This window comes from Erithacus rubecula (genome assembly GCF_903797595.1).
Source record: "Erithacus rubecula genome assembly, chromosome: 9".
NCBI lineage: Eukaryota > Metazoa > Chordata > Aves > Passeriformes > Muscicapidae > Erithacus > Erithacus rubecula.
The window spans coordinates 27,430,354-27,455,537 of NC_136660.1; the positions used below are offsets into that span (position 1 = coordinate 27,430,354).

General features: G+C 42.0%; 1 protein-coding gene across 17 annotated transcripts in view; it reads right to left on the reverse strand.

The window, feature by feature from the left end:
- Positions 1-7,484: 7,484 nt before the first annotated feature.
- The window catches only part of ABLIM1 (actin binding LIM protein 1), a 186,943-nt gene continuing 169,243 nt past the window's right edge, over positions 7,485-25,184 (reverse strand). For 8 of the 17 annotated variants that reach the window (XM_079312953.1, XM_079312958.1, XM_079312954.1 and 5 more), the window contains 7 exons: positions 24,603-24,650; positions 22,190-22,336; positions 20,447-20,538; positions 20,215-20,311; positions 18,892-18,953; positions 18,525-18,585; positions 16,998-17,824 (listed from right to left, as the gene is read on the reverse strand). In XM_079312953.1, coding sequence (XP_079169079.1) covers positions 17,787-17,824; positions 18,525-18,585; positions 18,892-18,953; positions 20,215-20,311; positions 20,447-20,538; positions 22,190-22,336; positions 24,603-24,650 — 545 coding nt within the window. In that variant the 3' untranslated portion in view covers positions 16,998-17,786. Of the gene's footprint in view, positions 12,435-13,678; positions 13,760-16,486; positions 16,562-16,997; positions 17,825-18,524; positions 18,586-18,891; positions 18,954-20,214; positions 20,312-20,446; positions 20,539-22,189; positions 22,337-24,602; positions 24,651-25,184 lie in introns of those variants that run through there. The other 9 variants (XM_079312949.1, XM_079312948.1, XM_079312945.1 and 6 more) reach the window with 4 other exon arrangements.

A 25,184-nucleotide genomic window follows, 5' to 3' on the forward strand; every position in this document is an offset into this window, starting at 1 on the left:
ATCCAGCACCAAAAAAATGCATTTGTTTCAGTGGATGATGACCACTATGGAGGAGTCCAAGTTTCCTTTCCTGCTATAAACATTAGAAGTTAGAGTATGCTGAACTACCTGCCAAAGTGGAATTAACTACCAGGTAATAAATGAGTTTCACCCATGTCAGTTGAATCTTCCACTTTTTTCTTTTCTTTTGTTCTCATGAAAATAGATTTAGTAAAGAATCAAGAAATCTGCCTTGGTAAATACCAAAAAATGCAGTTTCTCTTCACACATAGAGCTGTGGAGCTGAATTTCTCCTGCCTTCCCAGCCATCATTAAGTATTCTGTTTAAATAGGCCAGCTTCATGCCATCTATAATGAAGTTATAGTGTATTGCTCTGTTATGAATGATGAAGCTGTTGTGTCCTACGGGGAGAAAAATCGCTGTAATCCAACTTTCCTTTTGAAAAGGCCTAATGTATCCACATGAGATCTTCTGGCAGAGACAACTGAGAGAATATAAATAGAAGCTTAAAAGAGGAAGGAGGGGAAGGGGAAAATAACTCCAACAGGGCTGAGTAGCTGAAATTCACAAGTTTAATAGAAAGATGGATGACTGAAGAGCCTGTTCTGTGACACAATTAGGACTTTATGTAGGCCCTTTTCAATTATTTGTAGCTGACAAAATATCACACAAAGGCTGTTTCACACTGCAGGCCAGGTGCCCAGAAATGGGTTTTTTTGGAGGAGAGGAGCACTGGGAGAGTCGCCCAGGACCCTGGGCCATTGGGCTGGCACGCTGCACTGGCAGTGGTGTGTGCATCACCTCAGCACATGTGGCAGGAGGGAAGAGTGTCCTGCAGTGCCCCAGCCCCTGCACACCCAGCCCATCATCTGCCATCCCCAGGGAGCAGAGAGCTGCAGCCCTAACACACTGTGTGGGTCAGCAGGTGACTGTACAGGTGCACGTGGCCAGCCTGGATGCTCATTTCTGGTCTCCCCACAGATACAGAAGAGGACTTGTGGGTTCCTGCTACAGAAAGAGGTTTCTGCTGATAGGCAATTCTCAGAACTGAAGCTATTTCCAGAGATCTTGCCTGTTCTGTCCCCTACTTGCTCCTCACCCACCAAATTCTGTTAGTGTTGTGGCACGTAGTTTTCAGCACAAAGCCACCAAGGAGCTTTTCTTGAAGTGACCTGCAAGTGTTTGTACACAGTGTTCACATCTTCAGACCATCAGTGCTGCAGCTGTAGGAGGTGACACAGCAGAGGAGGGCTGGTGAACTGGTGAGCCACAGCAGCTTTAGTATCTCACAGGAGATCTGCAGAACATCATACTAAGCTAAGACTTCAAGTGTCTTAAATTTGTTTTGGTTTACTCCATTCTACAGTGTGCTAGTTTAATTAAAGACATTTGGAGTGATGATTAGTAATTTTGGGTTATTTAAGTTTAGTTAATTTGGGGGTGAACTTTCCTGGGTGTCCCCATGAGGAGAAGCTGTCAAATCCTGGGATCTGCAGGGGGGTCAATTCTGCTTTGGTGAAACCTGCCAGAGTGGTGATGCCTTCCCTCCTCCCTTCCCTTGTGTCAGCATGGGCAGTGGCTGGCTGCAGGTTGAGGCTGACAGCCTTGCTGATGTGATTAAATTTTTTTTTTATGTGATTTTCTTCACAGGGTCAATTTTTCAGCCAGCTTTACCCCCCAGGTGATCTGCCTGCCCTGGTGGTACCTCCATTTTCACTCAAACTGGCCAAGCCCAGGAAAATTCTCCAAAGGGTCTTCTGTTGGGATTGCTCCCAAGGGAGAAAGAGCACAAATGTAATTTTCAGGAAGCTGAACAATTAGTTAATTATGGAAAACCCAAACTTTGAGTGCCAAGAGGTCAGAGCAACATCAGAGCATTGAAGTGTTATGCTTTGGGCTGCCTGAGCCCCATGGCAGACCAATTATCATAGTGTCATTAATATGATCCAATATTTACTGGCCTCAGAAGAAGCTTATTTTCAATTACCTACTATTGTTTCACAAACCTAGGTGGCAGGAGGATTTTTAATTGTTTTTTTAAAGGGAACAATTGGAGAGAACAGCAATAGCTGAAACATAAAAATAAAACACATACTTTAAAATCATTCAAAATATCAAACACTGGCTTTCCTCCTCCCACAATATCTGTGGTCTTAAATGCATCACTGCAAAGGGAATTATTCATGTAGTCTCATCAATAAATCTTACTAAAATCCTTTATATTGCAGCCCTCATTCATCTAGCAACTCCTCTGTGGTAATTAGGGTAAGAGCTAACTGAGATACCACAGAATTTGCTCCTGGCAGTCAATGAACACCCTGAGTATATCAAGGCTGTAAAGCAGGCATTTCTCAGCAGCAGTTCATTCATTGTGAGCCCTGATTCAATTATTACCTTGTCTCCTGTTTCACAGCAAACACTTTGGTTCACATAAAGCCTCAGAGCCTGTGTCAATGAATTCCTAGAATGGAGTCAGCTGCATTTTGTCTCCTCTGCAGAGGAGGCAGCCAAGGGGGAGCCCTGCTTTCCTCTGGCAGCCTTGCTGGGCTATTCCTGCAGAGAGGTTTGGTTCTCCCATTGACTCTTCCCTCCACTGGCCTGGAGGTGTGGGGGCTGGGATAGCCCAAATTATGGGAAATAGATGACTCCCAAGTGTGGACACCCCAAGCAGCGAGATCAGCCTCCAAATCTGTCAATCTGTTCTTGCCAGACCTGGCTCACCTTTTGATGCTTCCTCACTGCCTGCCCAGGGATGCACTATTAATTTACATCCAGACTCTTACTCTTGCCAACTTTGAAAGCTGGGAATTTCACTAAGAGGAACTCAACTCTGTAGAGATCATCTTCTCCTGTCCAAAGAGTTCTGCCACAGTTTTAGCAATGGCATTTTAATAGAAAGCTCTATCCCAGCCTCTGCCCCAAACACCAACCTAGCACAGACCATTAAACTCTCAGGGTTGCACGTGGCTTCCTCTGCCAGCAGAACAGCCATCCTCTCCACAAGGTGCACACTGAAGGTGGGATTTAGTCCACCCCCTTCCTTCCCTCCTTCATACTGGGACAACAGCTGAAACACTCATGACTGCACAAATACCTGATTCCAGCAGTGTCACCCTCAAGGGTCTTGAAGACAAATCTACTTTTCTAAATTGGCAGTCACAGAGGGTGTGGTGGTAGAGCTGGAATTGAAGGGACAAAGGGAAAGCCACCAGCTGCACTCTCTGCCATGGAATTGAGACAGATTTCATGGCACACAGAGTGCAGTATCACTGGCAGTTTACTGTGCTCTGCTTTCTCTTCAGACACAACTCTTCACTTGTGCCCACCCCATTTTTCGTGCCCAGCACAATTATTCTGGGAGGTTAACTCGAAGCAGGGAACTGACTCAGTTTAAAAAGATAAAAAAAAACAAAATCAAAAAACCCTGTGCAATGAAATAAAAAGTAAAAAATGTTTTTTTAAGCAGGATCAGTTTCTGAATGTCACTGAGAGTGACCCCACAAGCAGTCATGCTGACATATCTGATGGCAGGAAAAAGCTGTGGGGGCGTGGGAATACCTTAAGCTGGCTGAACAGCCACCCAGTGCTTTGTCTTATGAAATCCCAGCCTGAGGAGAGGCTGTGCTCTGCTGTTTTCCTGCTTCTCCTCTCTTCCTCTCCCCCCAAACCCTTGGGCCCCCATCACTGCCATGGCTACATCCAGCCTGGGATGTACATTTTAATCTGCAGTGTGTATATAAAAGAGCTGGAAGCAGTGGCTGTCTGGGACCCACCTGACCCTTGGATGCACAGCAAACTTCCTGTTCCAGGGCTGCTGGCTCTTTCATCTCCCAGCCTTTAAAAAATAAAAGTGAGCCTATGTGAAAAAATGCTTTGTAATGGGGACTCCTGGAACAACTTTTCTCTCTTGCCCTCTGACTGAGCCACAGAAAACAGTAAATATCTCCTCCAAGAGTCCTTTTTTTACAATAGAAAAATGACAGGCAAAACTGAAGTTTCATTTCCCAGCCTTGGACTCCGCAGCAGACAGGCACAAAAGCTAAAGAAAAAATAAAACAGCAAAGGGAAGAAACTCCACTCTTGTTAATTCAGAGTTTGGAGAGACTTTTGGTGGAGAATAAGCTTCTTTTGCTGGGGAGCAAGACACACTTGGGAACTGAGTCTCTCTTCTTGCAGGAGGAAGTGGTCTTGGGCTATACTTGACAGCAAATTAGCATTGACATTTGACTTGTTTTGATCTGAGTTATTTACAATGGTATTATCTGTGTATTTTTTACATGCTGTGAAGATTCCCATTGCCAGATGCCTCGAGATGGCTGTAGGATGCAGAGCATTCCACAGTCATTACTCAGGGGTCATAAACTTCACATTACTTGTGGGGAGGAGGGGAGCAGGGGGAAATGGGCTAACTATTGAAGAAAAGAAAAAGCAATCCTAGACTTAGATTTCAGTGGCCTTGTGTATTTAACAGGAGAGAAATTAAAAATGTGCTTAGGCAGTCTGGCACTGTCACACCGTGGGGCTGATGACTGGAAAGGATCCTTGTGAATTTGCTCTACATAGAGAAATGCAGTCAGGGATAATTTTCCCAATGCTCTGGTCTGGGGGAGGCTGTAATGGAGCAACTGCTCCATAACACTGCCAGGTCAGTGATCCCCAGCAGGGAATTGCTGCCTGGGGTCTCCAGAGCTTGGGCTGGCAGGACATGTCCCAGGGCTGGCACTGCACTGTGGCTGCTGCTGCAGGGAGTGACTGCCAGCTGGTGGACTTTCAACAGACAGAGTGAATCAAAAGAGAGACAGGGTTTTGAGTATTTTCTGTGTTTGGGAAACTTTCAAGAGAAGTTCCAAGGCCACCTCATAGCCCTACACTTGTGGTTTTTTAAGCAGGTGCTTCATGCATAGTCTTTCCTTACTTCCTAAAGGAATGAAGATGCCCAGGGAGGTTAAGAGGAGATGCCCAGAGATAAAATCCAAAGAAAGGACTCCTCTAACTGCCCCCAGGTTGTTTTGCTGGATTTGTTCTGGGAGAAGTTTCTCTTGTGCAAGTCACAGCACACACATAATGCAGCAAAAAATCCAGGCATGGCCTGGGACGTGGATAGGGCAGATATGAACCTTGCTAAGGGACAACTTCACAGTGGTATTGAATTCCCCAGCTGTTGCTCTCCAAGCAGGACCCTGAGTCCTCATCTCATCTGAGACTCATCCATTAAACACTCTCAACAGGCACGGTGAAGTAAAACCCTGGGGAAGCTTTACCTTTGCCATGAGAGAGAAGCTGTGTAGAATATCAAGGAGGGGGAGTCTCAGAGGGATGAGGAGTGGAGAGAAGATGGAGAACCTGCCCTGATCCTGGTGTTGCAGGGGTTTTCTGGAGGCTCAAGGACTGTGCAGGATTTGTTCTGCCTTGCATTCTTAGAGGTGCTGTGCACTTAGTTCTGCTGCCACAATGCTGGGCCCCAGGAGTTCAGCACAGGATGGGTGTGATAAACACCCAATTTCTTTTGGTGGCATCATCCCCCACCTTCCACACCCACACCAAGGCTAGGCAGGTTTACACTCAGATGATTAGACCAACACCTAACTTAAAACGTGAAACATTTTCAAGATGAGGACTAACATTTTAGCTGAATTTGCAAAGATCAAGAAAAGAAACAATTTAGCCTTTGAAGCTGACACAACAGCCTGGTGTGTTTGACCTTACTGGTATCTCAGGTAATTTTAAAACACAATGGACAACAAAACTAACACTTCTATGTGGTTTGCATGAATATCTATTTCTAGTGGCTTAGCTATAAGAAGCCTTGTGACAATTTTCTAAACTGCAATTGTCAGCTGTCTTGCTCTCATCATATCTCACCTCTCCAAGAGCTCTCTTCTTGAGACCACATCCTATTTTGTAAAAAGAAATTTGTAAACTCTGCAAAATGAAAAAGAAAAACCAAAATAAATGAGGCAACATGAATCCAGAAATTAAGAATAAAGCTCCAAACTTTATTCATTGACTGGAGTACAACAGTGATGCAGATTACAGTGGCACAGGAGTGCAATATGTGCTGTTTGCAGTATGACAGTGGAAACACTAATTGTACAGAACAGCAACCCAGCTCAACTTCTCATTATGCATACAAGCAGACTTACTGTACAGACAAGACATTGATTCACTTCTAGAGACTCAGAAAAAGAGACAGATGAGTGGAAAACACAGGGACACCTCCCCAAAACGCTGGTTTGTAACATGTGGAGGGAGGAGAAAAGAAAAATAAAACAATAAAAAAATCCTATTGCCAAAATCTACCGATTTAAAGGAAAGTATACCTTTAAAAAATTAGTTTCAGTTTCCAAAGCTTTAAAAAAAGCCCCCAGCTGTAAGGCCCCCTTACAGGAAGAGTTGTCCACAATGACCAAGCCTCAGTGCTTGGACAGGGCTGCCCTGGGAGTGACACACCTTGCTGTGGGCTCACACAGCAGCCAGAGGCTCCACTGCTGCCAGTGGGTTTGCACCTGGGGGGAAGTGCATTCCAAAGGTGTTCAGTGACAAAAGCCCAGGCAAGTGTCCAGTGGGACCTGTCAAAGCATCCTAAGGGAGCTGGAGACTCAGCCTGGTAAGGCACAGCTGGGATTCCCATTGCTGCTGAAATGCTGCATTTCCCATGCCCAGGGCAAGGTCCTGGGGGTGAAATGCTGCATTTCCCATGCCCAGGGCAAGCTCCTGGGGGTGAAATGCTGCATTTCCCATGCCCAGGGCAAGCTCCTGGGGGTGAAATGCTGCATTTCCCATGCCCAGGGCAAGGTCCTGGGGGTGAAATGCTGCATTTCCCATGCCCAGGACAAGGTCCTGGGGGTGAAATGCTGCATTTCCCATGCCCAGGGCAAGCTCCTGGGGGTGAAATGCTGCATTTCCCAATGCCCAGGGCAAGCTCCTGGAGGTGAAATGCTGCATTTCCTATGCCCAGGGCAAGCTCCTGGAGGTGAAATGCTGCATTTCCCAATGCCCAGGGCAAGCTCCTGGGGGTGAAATGCTGCATTTCCTGATGCCCAGGGCAAGCTCCTGGGGGTGAAATGCTGCATTTCCCAATGCCCAGGGCAAGGTCCTGTGGGCCTCAGCTCTGCAGGTCCTGGGAGCAACACTTGGACTAACTGTGGTGATCCTGACAGAGCAGGTCACTGCTTGCCCTCCATCATGTCTTCACCTCAAAAGAAGGACCACAGTGCACGTGGAAAAATTACCTCTTCACAAAGATGAGCATTTCTGAGCAACTCATTAGCAGAAATCTATTTCCCTGTTAGAAGCCCTTTAGGCAACAAATAATTTATTTTGCATACAGGCAAACAACATTAATGGCCAATTACATTCCCACTTCCTGCACTGATGCTTACATTAAAATTAGTAACACTTCTGCCAAATGTAGGCATCACATAGCTCCTGCCAGCAGAGTTGTCTGACTGAAAACTCAGTATATCTTTGAATTGTGATGGGGTTTTTTTTTGGTTGTTGTCTTATTTTATTAAGCATAAAACAGGTGTGTGGAAGAAATCACAAGGCAAAACTCCCCAGCCAGAGCCATGCTGCAGCCCACAGTGACAGGAGTGTTTCTACACTAAGGGAAAAGGTGCATTGTGCTACTGTCACAGTGCTCAGGAGCTCTCTCCAGCTCTTCATTTCACAGCAATGGGGTAAAATTTACCACATATTGTCAAGACCAGCCCTTGCTAAGCATCTACCCTGAAGGCTATGCTGGACTCCAGTGGGTGTGTTGACAGGGCCACAAAGTTTGACAGGGCACAAACCAGACTGTGACCTGCAGAGAACTGAAAGGGGGCAGTGGAGACAAACCCTAAGCATTCCTCTGGCATGGAAAGATGAGTGGCATTTTGCACAGATTAGTTTAATTCTTGTTTCCTGCAAGTGTTTTATTGCATTGTCATTATCACTGACTGGTGTTCCTCACTGCTGTAGGTAACATTCAGGATGTGGACATCCTCCTCCACAAACACATTCCAGAGGAAAGCAATGAATCATGGAGTGAGAGAAAGGGTGGTTTTCATTTGTCTGTCCTAAGAGACTATGGTCCAAATATGCCAACATCTCCTCCTAAGTCAGGAGGAGCCAAGATAAATCATTCCCAGGGGAGTTTTTAGAGGATATTCATATTTTTATAATTCTCCTGTTACTTGTTGTAACTGCTTCATACCATTAATTTCAGTGTGGGTGTTCACATGTTATGAACTCCAAACCTCACTACAGTTTGAAACAGGTACTACAGGCTCATGCCAGTGTTTTCCTCTAATCCTGGCAAGCCCTGAGAAATCAAGCTTATGCCAGCTCTCCTCCTTCCCAGACCTTAACCCTTCTCTGTCCATTGATATTTCCCTGCCAGGAGACACAGGGATTGTGGAAAGGGATTCACTTCAAAATGTGTCTAACTTCAGTGTAGTAACTTCTACAGGAGGCTGCTGATGAACTCCCTTGAAGAGCAGGACATCTGAACTACATGGCTGAGAAAGAATTGCCCAACTGCAACAGGGAAAGGGCAGCAAGCACTTCAGTGCCTGGCCCACAGACTTAGGACTACAGGACTTTGTAAGGAGAGATGACAGCTGTCTTGACAGAAGCAAAAACACTACTGGAGCCACAGAGAAACTATTGAGTTCTCCCAGCCTAGCCTTTCACAGCACGCTGCAGTACAGGAACAACACACCACAGCCCCATGTAATGAGCTCCAGATGGGGAGGGTGTGTGCACACGTGCACCTGTGCTCAAGGATCTGCATCTGTACATAATCCCCTGTGCACTGAACCCCAGGTGTACACGTGGGGTTATTCTGCAATGCTCTGACTGGGGCTAGCTCTTACATCACTCCTAAAGCAGAAAAGGGGGAAAAAAAAAGACAAAAGCAATCAGTTTTTAGTCCTCTTAGTAATGACATTCTGTTGACAGCATTGATGGGATGGGACTTTATCAGAAGCTTTGCAGGAGATAGAAGAACACAAGCATGTACTTAAGGCATATTCATAGAATCACAGAATGATTTGGGTTGGAAAGGACCTTTAAAGATCATCTAGTCCAGCTCCTGACATGTCCCAAGGGAATATCAAAGAGGGGAATTACTAAGAACTGCTACTCAATGGATACCAGGAGAATGATTAATTGCTTACAAAGAAAATTCTCCCTAGGGCTACATTTTATTTTTCTTAGGTGGGAAGAGCAGATGAAGGAACAGAAAATACTGCAGTGACAATCACTAGGAGCCCACTGCAGAAATCCTCCCTCCCCCAGGCTGGCTGCAGCGTGGGTTTGTGGACAGATGATCTCTTGGGTGTGTCTGCATGTAGGTGGTTGAGAATTAACTGCAGGCATGAAATTGAAGCTCAGAAAACCCTTCATGCTCTCAGGAAGAAAGCAGCAATAAGTCTAGTGTAGAGGGCTGTGAATGACCAACTGCTCCACACCAGAGAGATGGAAGCCAGCAGTGGCCCAAAAATCCAGTCAGAGATGAGCTGTATCTGCAACATCTGAGCTGGCTTCTCTTCATTCCTTCCCAAGCTTAAGATGCAGTTTTAAATTCTCAGTTGATGAAGCAGATACAAATTACCATGCCATTCTTCACAGGATAAGAGGCTGAGGGTTTTTTTTTGTCCTTTTTTTTTTTTCTTTTTGTTGTTTTGTTTTTTTTTTTTTTTGCATAGGAAGGAGAGGTAAGAAAACAACCTGGCTTAGTCATTTCTGAAATGACTGGGTAGTGTGTTCATATATGCTGAGAAGTTCAGTAGTAACATAGAGATGGGGACAGAAAAATGCAGACTGGCAGCTCACATCCTTGAGAGAACAACTCTCAGGTCTAAAAGGGGTATGGTCAAGGCAACTTGAACTAAAAGACCTGTAATGCGTAATAGTTTGAGTGTCTGTAGGATGTGGGATGACAAAATGTGGAGAATTTTAATAATTTAAATGCATTAAAACTCAAATGTTAGTCTCAAAGTTAAGCCACACTTTGCAGGCGACCAAACACTGAATTTCTGAGACCCCAGCATTCACAAAAGCTGAGTGTAAAACACTACTGCTCTTTCACTATATGGATTTGGTTTTAGCAGTCACTCAAAAATGCATTTCAACCTGCCCAAGCCCCTGATACTCCCATTTACTTCTCAGAGCTCCTCTAAAAACCTTTCAGATGCGTATTGTGAAAAATGAGGTGAAACATGTTACCCTGACCCCTGCTGCCACCTCGGTGCCACCCAGAGAGCTCACTCACAAATGTGTGTGTCACAGTGTCCCCAGGCCTGCTGTTCAGTGGGGATGATGCCCATCCTTGGTGGCACGTTCTCCAGCTTGTCCCACAGAGCTGGAGACATTCCCTAAGCTCTCAGGACATGGGGCAGGTGCTGAGCCCTGGTCTCTGTCTCTCCCCTACTGAATCTCCATCTCAGATTTCATCAAAGGAACCACAGTGATCTGTCACAACAGGACTTCCTAAACCAGCAAAGAAGAGGAGGGTTTGGGCTGTCCTGCACAGCTGATGGTGAAATGTCATTTGGTGACACAGAGAACTCAACACAGTGATACTGAATGTCAGAACTACACGGGACTGTTTCCTCTTCCTGACTTCCAGATTTTAACACCAATGTCTCATATAACAGAAAATACAAAGGTTCTGATGTCTCCAGTGCCTGAAACTTCTGCATGAAAAAGGAAACCTTGATAATCTTTGACAGACACAGAACCTAAATGACCCTCTCCTGTCAGGAGAGAGGCTCATTAGTGCAGTTATACATTGGCAGTTAAGCACCAAGGAAGAGAAAAAGCTGACCTGGCAGCCACAATGCATCCATTCAATTACTTTGGTGCTCCTCTGTACAGGACTTGCCCAGAAGCAGTTAAGGTATATACAGGCAGTTTTTCAAGCTGCAGCATATTGGAAGAAGACTGAAAGCAATAAGGAGTTCAATGCAGCTCAGAAACTGTCTTGCATGATTACTCTGTCTTCAAAAACCAAGTCAGGCACAAAGGGAAATAAAAATAACCAAGGCTGGAGCTTTGATGCTTCAAGAAAAGAAATAAAAATCTGTGCCCTCTTTTCCAAGCACAAGTGAAAACCTACATTAACTAAAATGAGTGCTTGGCCCCATGCACTGTGCCATATTGACAACAGCTACTGCAGTTTAATCAAAAAGCCTCTATTGGCAGAGCTTGGCACCTTGAAGGTACCTTTTAATTCATAAACATTCCTCCCTAAGAGGGATGAATTTGCATGTTAGCTTGCAGAGAACCATCCTCCCTGCCGTTGTAAATCCTACAACTCCACTGCAGCCTGATGAGCTGTACTAGTAATTACTAGCAGGGAGTTTGTCCTGAAATCTCTGGGTGCAAACCAGGGCACACTTAAAATAGTATTTTCTCACTCTGTCACTCCCACCCCCATCCACCCACCTCCTGGAGTAAATTACAAGAAAACTGACTCTTCTCCATCATTCCCATTACTTAAGTGATCTTAAATTATTCAAAGGACTGGTTAAGCTCCAGTCTTATTAATTCAAGCAGAAAGTGTGGAAGAGGGAAGACTGACATCACACACACAGCAATTCACTTCTTATATCCTAGCAAATATTTACAAGGAGTCCATTTTCCAGAAATCCAAGTGATGTGTCCTGCAGGTGAACAGAGTGCCCACCACCACAGGTTTTATTACACGAAGAAGACACCGTGTCAAAAGAGTGCCAAGTAAGAAACAGGTGGGTGAAAGACTTAATGTGGCCATGTGGATAAGTTACAAGGGGCTTCTCCTTCACTACAGACCTACCTACGTCCCTCTCCATATATACACACATATATACACACATACACACACACAGAGATAGATGGAGAGATATAAATACATGTGCTCACACAGGCAAACACGCATACATATATATATATATATTTATATATGTATATATTCTCTTCCAGTTCTTGGAGTGGTTACAACTACTTTAGTCTGCAAGGCATCCTAAGGGCACTTCCTGGCTCTAGCAATTAAGTCCATCATATTGTGGAGAGAAGTAAAGGGAATATCACTGAAGGAGAAGAACAGAACAGTTTTCTATCTTGTATAATAACAGGTAGCAGGTTGACACCTCTGAAAACTATCATTGCTGTTTCTGAGCCCAGATATTTTCTCCCTGCATTCCAGGAGGGCAAATGTTCATCTTGGTCAACTGCAGAGGTGCCACTATGTTGATTTTCCCTTTTTGGTGGGTAAGTAGTTGCTTCCAAACAGTTTGGACTGTGTGATAGAATATTCTATGCATCATTTGTGGTTGGTTTGTTTAAAGGGAGATTAAAAGAGTTTTGCTTTTTTCTTCATGTCGTTGCGTCTCCAGAGAGGTAACTTGTCAAACTCCTGTATCGTCATGCCAAATATTTCTTGAAAAACTTCAGGTGCTAAGTGACGCTTTAAAAAAATAAAAAATAAAAAAAAGGAGGGAAAAACAAAAGGAGAAAAGGCAATGGTAAGTCAAAGCCAGAGACACAACAGGAGGTTGGAGTGCCTATGGGATTTCATGTTACTGTGTAAGAGCCATTGCTGGAAAAAATAATGCTTTGGCAATACACATATCCAAATTCTCATGGACTTGGGTGCCCAAGAACCAATCAGGGAACTATTTCACTGGCTGAATAAGCAGGAGACAGTGAAATGATTGGTCTGATGCCATCCAACAGGCAGTGACAGACCAGAGAACAGGACCAGCTCCTGCACACCTGTCCCAGGCTTTACCAAGCCACCTCTGCTTATGGAAATCTGAACTGACACTGGGATTTTAGGAGTGCTCTGCAGAGGGGCTGCAGCTTGACATGCTCCAGGTTCTGAGAAGACTGACCTGTCTGGCCAGGCTAAGTGTTCAGCACGCTTCTCTACTGCTAATGAAACACATTTGGTGCTGTCCTGTGCACAAGTTACTTCTTGTTCAGCCACTTCACAGTGCAGTGGATGGGGAAAGTGTCTCTCTGTACCACTAATCTAACACAGCACTGAATTCTGATTAGTGACCCACATCTAATAACAAAAATGGGCATAAACCCAAATTGTTACCCAAATTACCCACATTTTTGTGGGTCCTTCATTCATCTCCACAGAAGATTAACTGACTACAAATGACTTAACCATCCCCAGCATTCCACTGGGCTGCTTAAATCTTCCTAATGCACAAAGTTGTAAACTACATTTGTTTGTTGGCAGAGATTTAGATCCTCGTACTTTTGGATATCAGCCAGTCTTCTAACTAAGTCACAGGACTCATGATGAGTTAAAGAAAGTCAGACTTTTGATCCTCAAGGATGGCTGACAATGACTTAGCTAAGAGATGGTCCAAGATCGAACAAAGTATTGCTCCACTACAATATGGATCTTATGAAACTTGTGCAGTTTTGGGCTTTTAGCAAATCCACAAGTACATAATGAAAGGCCTGAAAGCACAAGGGGATTGTGAGCAGCTCAGTCTATGAGCAGGGAGACAGAGATGTGGGGGATTGTTTGAGGAGATGCAGCTGCTTCCTCCCAATGTCTGATTCCTCTTTCCCTGATTAGAGCTGAGAAATCTTCCCACATTTCTCAGGACCCACATTTCAGTGTTCACGCTTTCACAAACAAAACACAACTTTAGCAGGAAAGAGCATTTAGGAACTTGCTTCTCTTACCTCCAGCCTGGTTCTGTCTACATCTTTTAGTATTTTATTTCGCCCTCTGTTGGTCACCATGAGTATTTCATATGGAAAAATCTGTTAACAACGTATAAAAAGGGGGGAAAAGAGATATTTATATTTATAGTCTAAAGCAGACAGAACAAAATGTGTCTCATTTTCATAAACACACAAATATTTTTTTTCTTTTCCAAAGCAAGTATCAGTTGCTTGGTTTTTTTTTCCCCTTATCTTTTTTTCCCTAAAGTTGTATGGAAAACAAGCAGATCTGGACAGAGCCAGAACTTGTTTAGCATTGAACTACCTCATATTGTAAAGCCACAATTTTTATGGTGCATATAACACATCAGCTGGCTTTGGTCAGGCAACGTCCTTTCTAGGCAATATATTTCCTCATCCATCAATGTATAAATTTATTAATGTAATTGCATTTGTCACTCATTGGTCTAACTGATGGTTGCCAGAATGTGGACACCCCTAAGGAGAGACAGTGAGTGGCTTTAAAAACATGAAAGTACATTAAAAAAAGCAGCACCTCTGAAGAAGTAAGATATTAATTAGTGGGGGCCACTGATTCAGTGGAATTTATCACTTATTTCCTTGCCTTTTTGGATAGTTGAAGAATTCAAACAACTAACAGAAACAGTGCTGCTTGGAAAGGATTTCAGAAAATATTAAATTCAGTTTCTGGAATCATCCCTGGCAAATAAAATTCTGTTCTATTTTTTTTTTTTCCCCCTTAGATAGACACTTCCATGCCTGGAATGACTTTGGAGAGCTCATGTTCAGTCTGCCAGAGTGTCTCTAGAGCCCTTCTCATTGCATGTCTCTGTGGAGTAGGAAAGCAGCATTCCCAGACCCCTCATCCAACCCCTACTCAAGTCAAGGAAGTTTTTCTGGAAACTTCAGTGGCAGCTGGCTCAGCATTTACTGTCATTTATGGCTCTTGTCTTAGTTGCCCAATGGGAACATGAGTGAGACCACCAAAACTCTCCTGGAGAGAGCTGAACTGTCATCAAATGCTATTAATTACATTACTTCAGCATCAGAAGTTTGACTTAACTTTTGCACAGTACTCAGCAATTAGTTCATTTCATTGTTAATTATCCCAACGAACTTTTCAAAAACATAATAAATAACATTCAGGCATCAATGAACACACCACTGATTTTATTGTAAGTAGTAATAAATTAAATAATGGGTGCTTACATACCAGTGTTAAGATATGATTCTTATGAGATTCCGACATTGTCACAATTGTACAGTTAAGTCTATACTTGGAATTACATTTTTTATGTTTGATACTGGAAATGGCTACCATAAACAGCAGTATAGGAAACTAAAATGTAACTTATATTTAAACAGGCAGAGTTATATCAAGATCTATGGTCATAATTACATTTTATATTTCAATATTCACAACAAGGCATGTCTCAATCTGAGCTGGCAAGATGCACAAATTCTGTCCTTTCTGAAGAAGCATTTGTTAATATCTAGTCATTCTTATGATTATTAATTTTTACTTTATGTTTCATGCTGACTCTGAATTGGCTTTTTTTATTTTAGCAGGTGTAAGTTAAGTGTTGCACAATTTACATGAATAAAAACAGTGCCAATTCATACATCCTGAGAGTCTGGCATCACCTTTATAAATAGCAACAGAAAGTGATCTATTATCTCAGGAAATTTCCCATAATTGTTATAATTAAAATAACCATTAATAAATAATAATTTAATTTTGTCATTAATAATACTGACAGAATTTGCCACCCAAAATAGCATCCCAAATCACTGGGTACATCAACAGCAGCAGTGACTGCAAGAATTTCTATTGCACTGAAAGAGAAATTATTTGGAATAAAAAGCAGTATCTCAGGAGTTCCCATGGTCTATTTATATAATATATAAAAGCACTTGTAACTGCACAGTGCACTGGGGTCTCAGCCAGGGTTATTGCCTTGTACAGTTTGCCTGGAGGTGACTTGGAAGCACAAGAATTAATCTGGTTTGCAAAGAGAGCTCCTCACTTAACTGCAGAAAATTCTGATCCTTGTAACTTTGGCAAAATCATGATTTCATGGAAGGTTCACTGGCAATAAAGTCATAAGATTTAAAACACAGCCCTGGTTGAATTCCCTCTATATATTATATTCCTTTTTGACTCAGGCATCTTAAACATAGCTGTAAAAGCATTTTAATTTGTATCTTACATTATAATTAGCAGATATTGTCTCTTTTTCCAATAAATCTCCTGAAGAGTCTCTCGTACAGGGAATTCAACACTATGGACAGTCTCATGTTAACAGTGCTGGGAGCTAAGGAACAGATCCAGACAGACATGTAGGTATCTTAGTTCCAGTCAAAGATTTCCCCTAATCTTTAGAATTAAGACAGCCTCAACAGATTGTTGTGAGCCACAGTATTCTGTGTGAATACACAGTGTGAGCCACAGTTTTCTGCAGCACTTTTTAGACTGGACAGATCTGAGACCTTCCCATTGGGTTTGGCCTGGCTTTGGCTGGTGAAAGCCTGACAGGGAACCAGCAATGGAGCAGCTCCCATACCTGTCACTTTATCCCTAGAAAAGCTTCCTTAACCCAGGAAACACACCTGGGCTGCCCTCAGCCTGCCTGAGCACCAACTCCTGCAGAACAAAGCCCAGAACAAAGGGGGAGGTTTGGCACATAAGGAGCAGGGACTGAGGTAAAGGAAAACAAAGGAACTAAGACATTTCCCATATTTTATCCACATTTCACAGCAAACCCTTCAATGTCTTGAAGGAAAGTGAATAACATCTGCACTTGCCTTTGGCTCCAACATGTTAGGCATAGATACTCCTCTGTCCATTCTCATTCCAGGGACATGACCATCCGGGAGGGACTGCATCGGATACAGGCACACAGCAGACACAAAGGTTACACACACAGAGGGTAAAGGCACTCAAGTAGAGGTGAAGACAAAGGTGAATTTGCCCTGAGACTTCCTTCAAGTCTTAATTCTTGGTGTTCTTATTTCAATCATTGCCATGGCTGCTGTTCAGTACTCCTGTGATGCAGGCAGAGGGATCCTTCAGCCCCTCAGCCAGCTCAGCTCCTGTCCCTGCTCAGGCTGGTGACAGCCCCCCTGAGCTGACCAGCACCACTTTACAGGGAGCCTGGGCACCCCAAGAATGGCTGGCCCTCTCCCACCCCAGTGACTAGGTGAAGTTCCTCTCTAGTTCTTCCCTAGCATTAATTCAGATCCCACTCAATGGCACAGAAAGCAGTTTTTTACCTCTGGGCTTTCCTTTTTATAATTTACTGTATCATCTGAGGGATTTATCTTTTTTTGTCTCTACAATGGGACATTTTTACTGTGAACACAAAGGGATAAGATAAAAAGGTGCTGTTTTGACACAGATACTAAATCTAAGGAAATAACATTTGGAACACAATATATGGATAGCTCTGCTCCCCTCCCATAATCCTACTCTCTTTCCAATCATCATGATTTTGATATGCCATTAACAAAATTATCCAAGTAATTAAACGATTTCTTAAATTGCCATTTCATATTGTGATTGTGCTGAGGAGCCAGGCAGATTCAAACCATTCTGAAAAAAAAGCCCTGCAGGCAGTAATTGAAGTAAAAAAGGTTTCTATTTGCAAGCACACTTCTCTCTGGCTCATCTGAGATGGCAGCACTGTAGAAAACTACTGATCAGCCATCGTGTCTGGAGAGCAAATTCCAGGCTAAAAATGAGCAGTTCAAAGCTCCTGGTATGAGAGAAAATTTCCTCTGGAAGAGACTTTCTATGTGTCTCTGGGGTCAGTACTAGAGAGGTTGGAAATAACTCCACCCTCATGTGTCCAGAGAAGAGTATTACAGATAACTCATACAGGAACAGACAGTGATTTTACAGAGCAAGTCACAGAACAGGTGTGAGCTGTCTCAGCTCTGGGGAGGTAACAGGGAGGAATCCAAGGCTGTGCCTGCTTTTTGTTGATAAGGATCTACATCGGTGATTATGCTTAAACATGCAGGAAAATCAAAGCTATTGTCTTAAGAAACCCTTCCCTGTAGCAGAAATTCAGAGGTGAAAAAGCAGCTGCTTTAGGTTCTGCTGTCAGTTGATTGATGAAAACCCGTACTCTACCTGGAAATCTGAAAAGCAAAAGAGAAATCTCATCAGCTTTAAAGTGTGCAAGGACAGGAATCAGTTACAGTCTACCAGAGAATCCTTCTGTTTCCTGGTCTACCTGATTTTTGCAAAATTCCATCTGATTCTCTAAAGCCAGCAACATTTCTAATTTTGGACTTAGTTTGTAGAGTCAAACACTCCAAGTATTGCAGTTCTTTTAATTATCTCTCCAAGTTTTTAGAGAATGAATTTATCATTCATAAATAATATTGTCAATTTTTATTTGGCACTGACTGATACCACATCCAGCTCAAAGTCATAATGAAGATCATGAGCAGCAATGAGGATTAGAGAGCACATCTCCCTTTCTTTACTGTGGCACATTCTTTCAGACTACAGTGGATGGTATCTTTCAGAGAAAGAAAAAAAACCTCACAGAACTCAGTTCATATTCCTGATAATGCACAAATTACTTGCTTTCCATTTGCTTTAGTGCTAAAGCATGACAAGGATCAGTTCCACATAACAGATTCAGCAAAATAAACCAAACATTTTTAACAGGTATTTGAAGTGCTTTGAGTTAATTGAGTTTGCCAGAGAAAATTAAAAAGTACTGAGGAAATACAAAGTAATCACATCCACGGCCTTAATATAAAACAGCAGAAATGATCAAACATTTTTACATTTATTACTAACAGACTGTAAAAGGCTCCTCATCCTTACCTCTAACAGCACCACTCACATCCCCATAACTGTTGTACTGACCAAAATCTGTAGAGACCGGCTGTAACAGGAAAGGAGGGACAGAACATAAATCCACAGTTCATGACTTTACAAACAGGTTGGCACATGGGGAGAAATAAATTGCTTTAGTTCTTTTATTTCTCCTTTAATTTTACAACATTTCTTGCATTGCTTTCTTGCCTTTTTAACAAAGTAGTTTGTGGGAGGGGAAAATAAGTTTGGTCTGACTTCAAGTGGTTTTATAGGAAACATTTATCAAAGTGAAAATCCAATACAATTGATATGGAAACAAATACCATGGATAATTAAAGCCACCTTTCACTTCTCAAAATCACCATCTTCTTACCCTGTGAAGTCCATTTTTTCCATACCCAGGGAGAGAAGAGGTTTTGGAGGCTGAAGAATGTGCTGTTGAATGAGGAAGGGAAAATATTTTACTGGAAAAATCCCATGGAAACGAAAAAACTACAACACTTGAGGAATCACCTAGTTAAAAACACAGTTAAAAGAGTCAAGCAGACACACAACAGAGACACACTGACTTTAAGAAACTCAGTCCCAAACTCAACATAAACTTCCAAACATTCTGTAAGTTACAAATAGCTTTATCATGCCATGGTGGCAGGCATTAATAAGGGACACTGGTTTTTCCAGGCTCAAAATTAAGGTGGACTCCACTGGATTGAAAATAATGCTCATGGATCATCCATGGCATCAGCTTTGGCATCACCCCTGATTCCACAAGGGAATTGATGACTGCACTGAATATTCCTGCAAAGAGGGATGGGCACATCTCAAATAAAGGAGTTCTCCAACCTGTGCTAAGGTTAATAAAAAACCAAAAGCTCTGAGTTGAGCAGGTAGACTCTGGCCTCATAAAAATTAAAGACAGTGAGTGAAAGCCACAGGAATCCTCTCCAAGGTCATCAAGGCAACACACTTATAAAACAGGGAACACAACGAAAATCTTAGTTTGCTCCATCTGCAGCTGCTCCAGTGGATGACTCCAGAGAGACTCATCTTGTCTCTTCTTGGCTCAAAGTACAGCTTCTGTGTTACAATGGCTGGTGATGGAAGACAGTAAAATAAAGCCCCCAAACCCTTCTCTGGAGAGGTGAGAAAGCCACAGCTGTTCATCAAAATGTGCAACGAGGCAAATAATCTAAGTCACCAATCTAAGTTAGCTTTTGTGCTTTTGCTTTGGAACAAAATACACCCAATGAAAATGTCAGCACAGGTCAAAACACTGGCCATGTTTGGAACATGCAGCCCTACTCATCAACAATGCTGAATTTCTCTTCCTGGGAGAAGAGACTAAACAGGGATAGGAATCACCAGTGTTGCTGTAATTTAATAACCCAGCCTATTAGCATATGTGTGATGTCATAGTCATTGAACACTTCTCCCCACTCCTCATCTATATTAAAGCAGCTCTCTTCTCAAAATTGCCTGAAAATCCTCAGCCTCTTATTTCTTCTAATTAAAAAACAACCATGACAACCCTCCCCTCACCAAAACCAGGTGATGAATCAGGCCACTCTTTCAGGACAGATCACCACACACACACACAAATATCAGCTGTCTCTCTCCTGGGACATTTCTTGCTATGTGTGTTCAGGGTGTTCAGTCCCCACTGTTCATGATCAGTTTTGTTGCCTCCATGAATTACCTGGAGAATCGTAACGACTGGCAGAAAGGGCTGACCTACCCCGACTCTCCTTCTCCATCTCCTCCTTCAATATTAACTGTCCCAGACCAGAGTTGAGCTACAAACAGCAATTAAAAAAACAGATATCAATAAAATAAAGCCGACCAAGACAGTGGTAGGAATTGCTTACAGAAAGCAAAGGGGCACATTTTGGATGGTGCTCAGAAACACCAGAGGACAAGCTTATAAGCACCTTCATGAGCTGCTCCTCCTGCAGCTGCCGGCGTCTCTGCAGCTCCTCATCATCCTCCTCCCTTCCACTTGATCTGCGTCTCATGTCAGCTCCTGCTTCCACAAAACCACAGCACAGAGACAGCTTTGTGCATCAGTTCAACTGCAGCTCCAAGATCTCAATGCTAGTTCAAAGTACTGGTCAGTTTGATTTGCTGAATAAACAAAGCAGTATTTCCTCACCAAGTCAAAAGACTTTTTCAAAATTTCTTCTTAGTAAAACTCATTCAGGTAGCCTGTCCAATGGTATCAGGTTTGTTATAAACTAAACAAGAACTTAAACTACACATGAGTTCCAAAACGAGCAATGGTCCTAGATACAAAAGCCATGATTCACCAAAATAGAGAAAGGAGCTCATGTTGCTAGTTCTGGAAACACAGGGTTTACTAATACCAGCAACTGAAAACTGAAAACTTAAAGTCTGATTTACATTTACATTTACTTCACTCTAGACTCAGAGAAGCAAATTTGAATTACCATTTCAAAAGGAAAACTAAACTATATTAGTCTCCTAAATAACCACTCGTATTTGAAATAAAAAGGGCAATTTGTTTTAGTCTAAAATTAAGTAAACTGATTTGATCAACTGGTTAAAGCTAAAATAAATTAATGCTTAGGTGTTCTACATTTTAGATCCTTAGGATTTATTTAATAATTCTTATTTTCTCAAATATTCTTAAGAAATAATCCAGTCTGGATGCCAAGACAATTCCATGAATATGTAGGATGTGCTATTGCTGCAAGCATTTAGACAGCAGTTCTTATTTTTTCCTGCACAAGGCTTTATCTGATATAATTATTTACCAACCCTGTGCTAAACAAACTCAGTGTATAAAGTAGGTAGATATTTCAAGAATGTAGATGACAGAGCTTCAAGTATGTTGATGTTATTCCTGTGACTCAGGGACTCTACACTGTCAGGTTTGTCAGGCTGCAATCCCAACTAAAGGAATTTCCATAAAACTGCTGCTGTGTGTTCAGCCCCTTCAGTTGGTCTCTGAGCTGTCCCATCCTGTGTCTCCTCTCCCAGAATTTCTGTGAAGATCTCATTGTTATGAAAGCCATACATTTCCTCAGAGACCTGAAACAACATCTCAGTGCTTCAGTCATGACTTCAGGAATGAACCAGATTAGATTGCTCTTATTTTATGCTATAGGAATTGATAAAAATGCAACAGAGGCAAAAAAACATAAAAAACCAAAGAAAAAAAAATTGATAATGCACATGGATTAAAGAAAATATGTGTAGTGCTACAACACAGAAAAAAAATACAAAGTCTGTAGAAAACACTGAAAATCAGGAATTATTTAGTCTGTTAATTGTTCCAATTCAATTGTTGCTCCTTGCCATGAAATTAGTCATGTGGCTGGAAACAATCATGTTTTCTGTGGATTTTTTGCTATTAGCTTAGGACTAAAAGATTAAATAGAATAACTAAGTCAGGATTGTGTGACATACCACACTAGAGTCCAAAAAATTTGCTTATGGGTTAATATCTGTGTGATCAATCCCAAAGTCCTTTAGCAAAGCCTCTTCTACTCAGTGCAATTCAACAGTTTTAGGTTCAGACACTCTGTGGTCTCACCAGGGGAGCACCTGCAGTGACACCACCTTTCCTACCCGCTTTTCCAGCTGCACTGTTCGTGTCCCCTGGTCACCAGGACCTTCTGAGCTGCAGGGATGAAGGGTTTGTGTTTGCATACCTATGGCAGCCAGGGAGGGAGGGCCTGGCCAGTGGTCAGTCTCAATCTTTGGTATCTCGTTGGGTGCTGGTGCATGAGCTGCTGGGAACTTGGAGGACTTGATGATATCCTCGGAGGACTTGCTCTGTGCTGCCAGGGCAGCTGCATCTAGATGGCAATCAGGGAACTTAGCTATGTAATCATCTGGAGCAGTACAAAGGTCAGCCTTATTTTGGCAGAATTTTCATACTTTACAAGAAATTAGTTTTCAAAAGCGAACGTTTTCATGTTTTGCTTTTCCAATTGCAGCTTGAAGCAAAACAATTCCTTTCTCTTGCCAATAGATTGGAATCAAACCTTCCTCTCCTCCCGCATCCCCACCCCAAAATAACCCCAAATCAGCTTTGGATCTTACTGGGGTTTCACAGTATAAGAATGTAAGAATGATTTGGCAAGAGTGAGAAAATGCAGCCTAACAGTATTTGCCAATATCTCCCAAGGACAGCTGATTATTTATGAAGATGAAATCAGATTTATGTACTAATAAGTTTTCCCTCTAGGGGAAGAAAAGTAATACATTAAAGTAACAGTACAAATTCTAATGCTGCTGATACTAATTATTTATTATTGTATCTGTGAAAAGCTGTAAAACAAAGAAGAAAAGAAACCTGAAACAAATATGTTTAACTAGGGGATTTTTTTCATGCTGCATGCCCTTGCTTAGAGCATGCAGTGGTAGTAAAAGCAGATATGAACTTATTAATAAATACTAAACTCCATTAAGGTCAACTTGACAGGGCAAGGCACTTGCAAAGCAATGATCCCCACCAATAAAATAGCTTGGTAGTGGCTTGGCTTCCAGTTAGATTCCATTTCAAGCCAAAGCCTTGTAAAAGCATGTGAGGATGTGCATTATGGCTTTCTCTTCTTGACATTAAAAAAAACCAAAAAAAAACCAAAAAAACCAAACCTAATAGGATTTAGTGTACACTAAACCCAACCTTCACTACCTCTGAGCTGGAAAATGTTAGCTCAAATCTCCTTTGCTTATATGAGGCTATCGTATCAGAAGCAACAATTCTGGAATTTTCTTTCCTTCTCTCTTTTTTTTTTAACAGAAAGACATCTTTTAATAAAGTGATGCACTGTGTTGCTCATCCAACACATTTAAGCAACATCAGTTTTAGGTATCATTGGGAATTCTGAGTAGTTGATGATTGGAAAACTCTATTGCAGTTGTGGAAGAAGTTGGTCAGAGTTTACAAAGCATGACTTCAAACAGTACTTACGTATTAGAATTGGTGATGTCAGTGGTTAAACATTCACATGTTAATGGGAGGTGAGGAGATACATTAAAACCATAAAAATAAACAGAAACAATGTTAAGGCTTTTTTTTTTTTTCAAAATGAGAACATGGTTTGAAACTTAAAAAAGAAAGAGGGGAAAACCCTTATGTGATACCAGAGCAGTGTAATCTGCAGTGCTCACTCCTGACTACAGAATGGACTTTCTTGCTCATCCCAGCCCAATGGCTCTCAGCCAGCTGCTCACCTAAGCCCTGCAGTGCTGCTGGGTTGCTACTTAACCCTGAATACATTTCACTGGATAAAACATCTGCAAAGGGATGAAAATTCAGAGCCTATAAATAGTGGAGTCGTCCATCCTTCACTGAGGTAAAGAGAAGCCATGTCCTAAGCACAGCTTTCTGTTCACAGCAGGAGAGAAGAGTGAACACACTCCTTCATAACACAGCCCTCCCCATGGGGCTTCTGCCATCACTGCCATTGCAGACTTGCTGTGACAACACCAAAAAGCTTACAGCACTAGCACTGCTGTCCAACTCAGACCCAAACACCTGGAAAAACAAGTACAGCAAACTACTTGAGCTGTATCACAGGGCTGAGAGTCAAATTAGCCCTGTCAGTGATAAGTCACCTATAAATCTTCACTAATTAAAGATTCTTATTTAAAGCCACATTAAAGGTACATTCAGTACTCCAGTCTGATTATAACATCTCCATACTTGCTATTGAAATAAATTATACTGTATCTGTTTAAAATAAGGATATTTCACAAAGTTCTGTCAGAGGTCAGTTACTGCTAACCCATTTTAACATGACCAGTACCTGTACTCTTAAAATATAAATTTAAAGAAGAGAAATGCTGGAAGGTATCATAATGCAAACAGTGAAATCTCAGCTAATGGCAATTTTGCCATTCATACTCACATGGCAAGATTAAACCATATTATCCAAACAAAAGAACAGGCTTTAAAACATAATCACTTTCCAGGACATGCAATTACAGCTGCTTCAAGCTTGGACTATTAAATTTTTATGCTTGCAAAGTAAAAACTGAATGGTTTTCACTAACTGCACACCTTTTAATTCAGTTGGCACTCCAATTTTGAAATAAAAGGGAAAGATCATTTACCGTGTTGTTTGTAGATAGGCGGTTTCCTGTAAATGTTGACACCTTGATCTGTGATATTAAGAAACAGAAAAAAGGGAATGTGAAAATGACTTCAGTTGTAGATAAAGATAACTCCACCACTAAAGCAATAGATAGACCAAACCAAGGATGTAGCACGAGAAAAAGCCAGAAAGCTATTTCTGGTATTTTACAAAATCAGATTATTTAAAGAAAAGAAAATATAAGAACAAGTGAAAAGTCAAAGACATGTGGTATGAAGTCCTTTGGAGCTGATTCTGTAACATGTGGATGAACCATCAATTTTGAAGTGGGATAAAAGAGAAGAAATGTAAGCAGGCAATACATTTCAATGGTGAAGATACAAGCCATTTGAGGAAAACTACCCCAAATAACTTATGTGGAAAATTGTGCTTCAGTCAGAACAGCTCAATTTTCTTTCCAGCTGACTGGTTGGATTGAACAGAGGAGAATGCAGTGAGCCTAAAATTCACTTCAAAATCCAGAGAACAAAATAGCTGCCTAGGACACTGTTTTCAACAGGCAACAACAGCCACACTTCAGTGAGTCAAAGGATTCTTTATG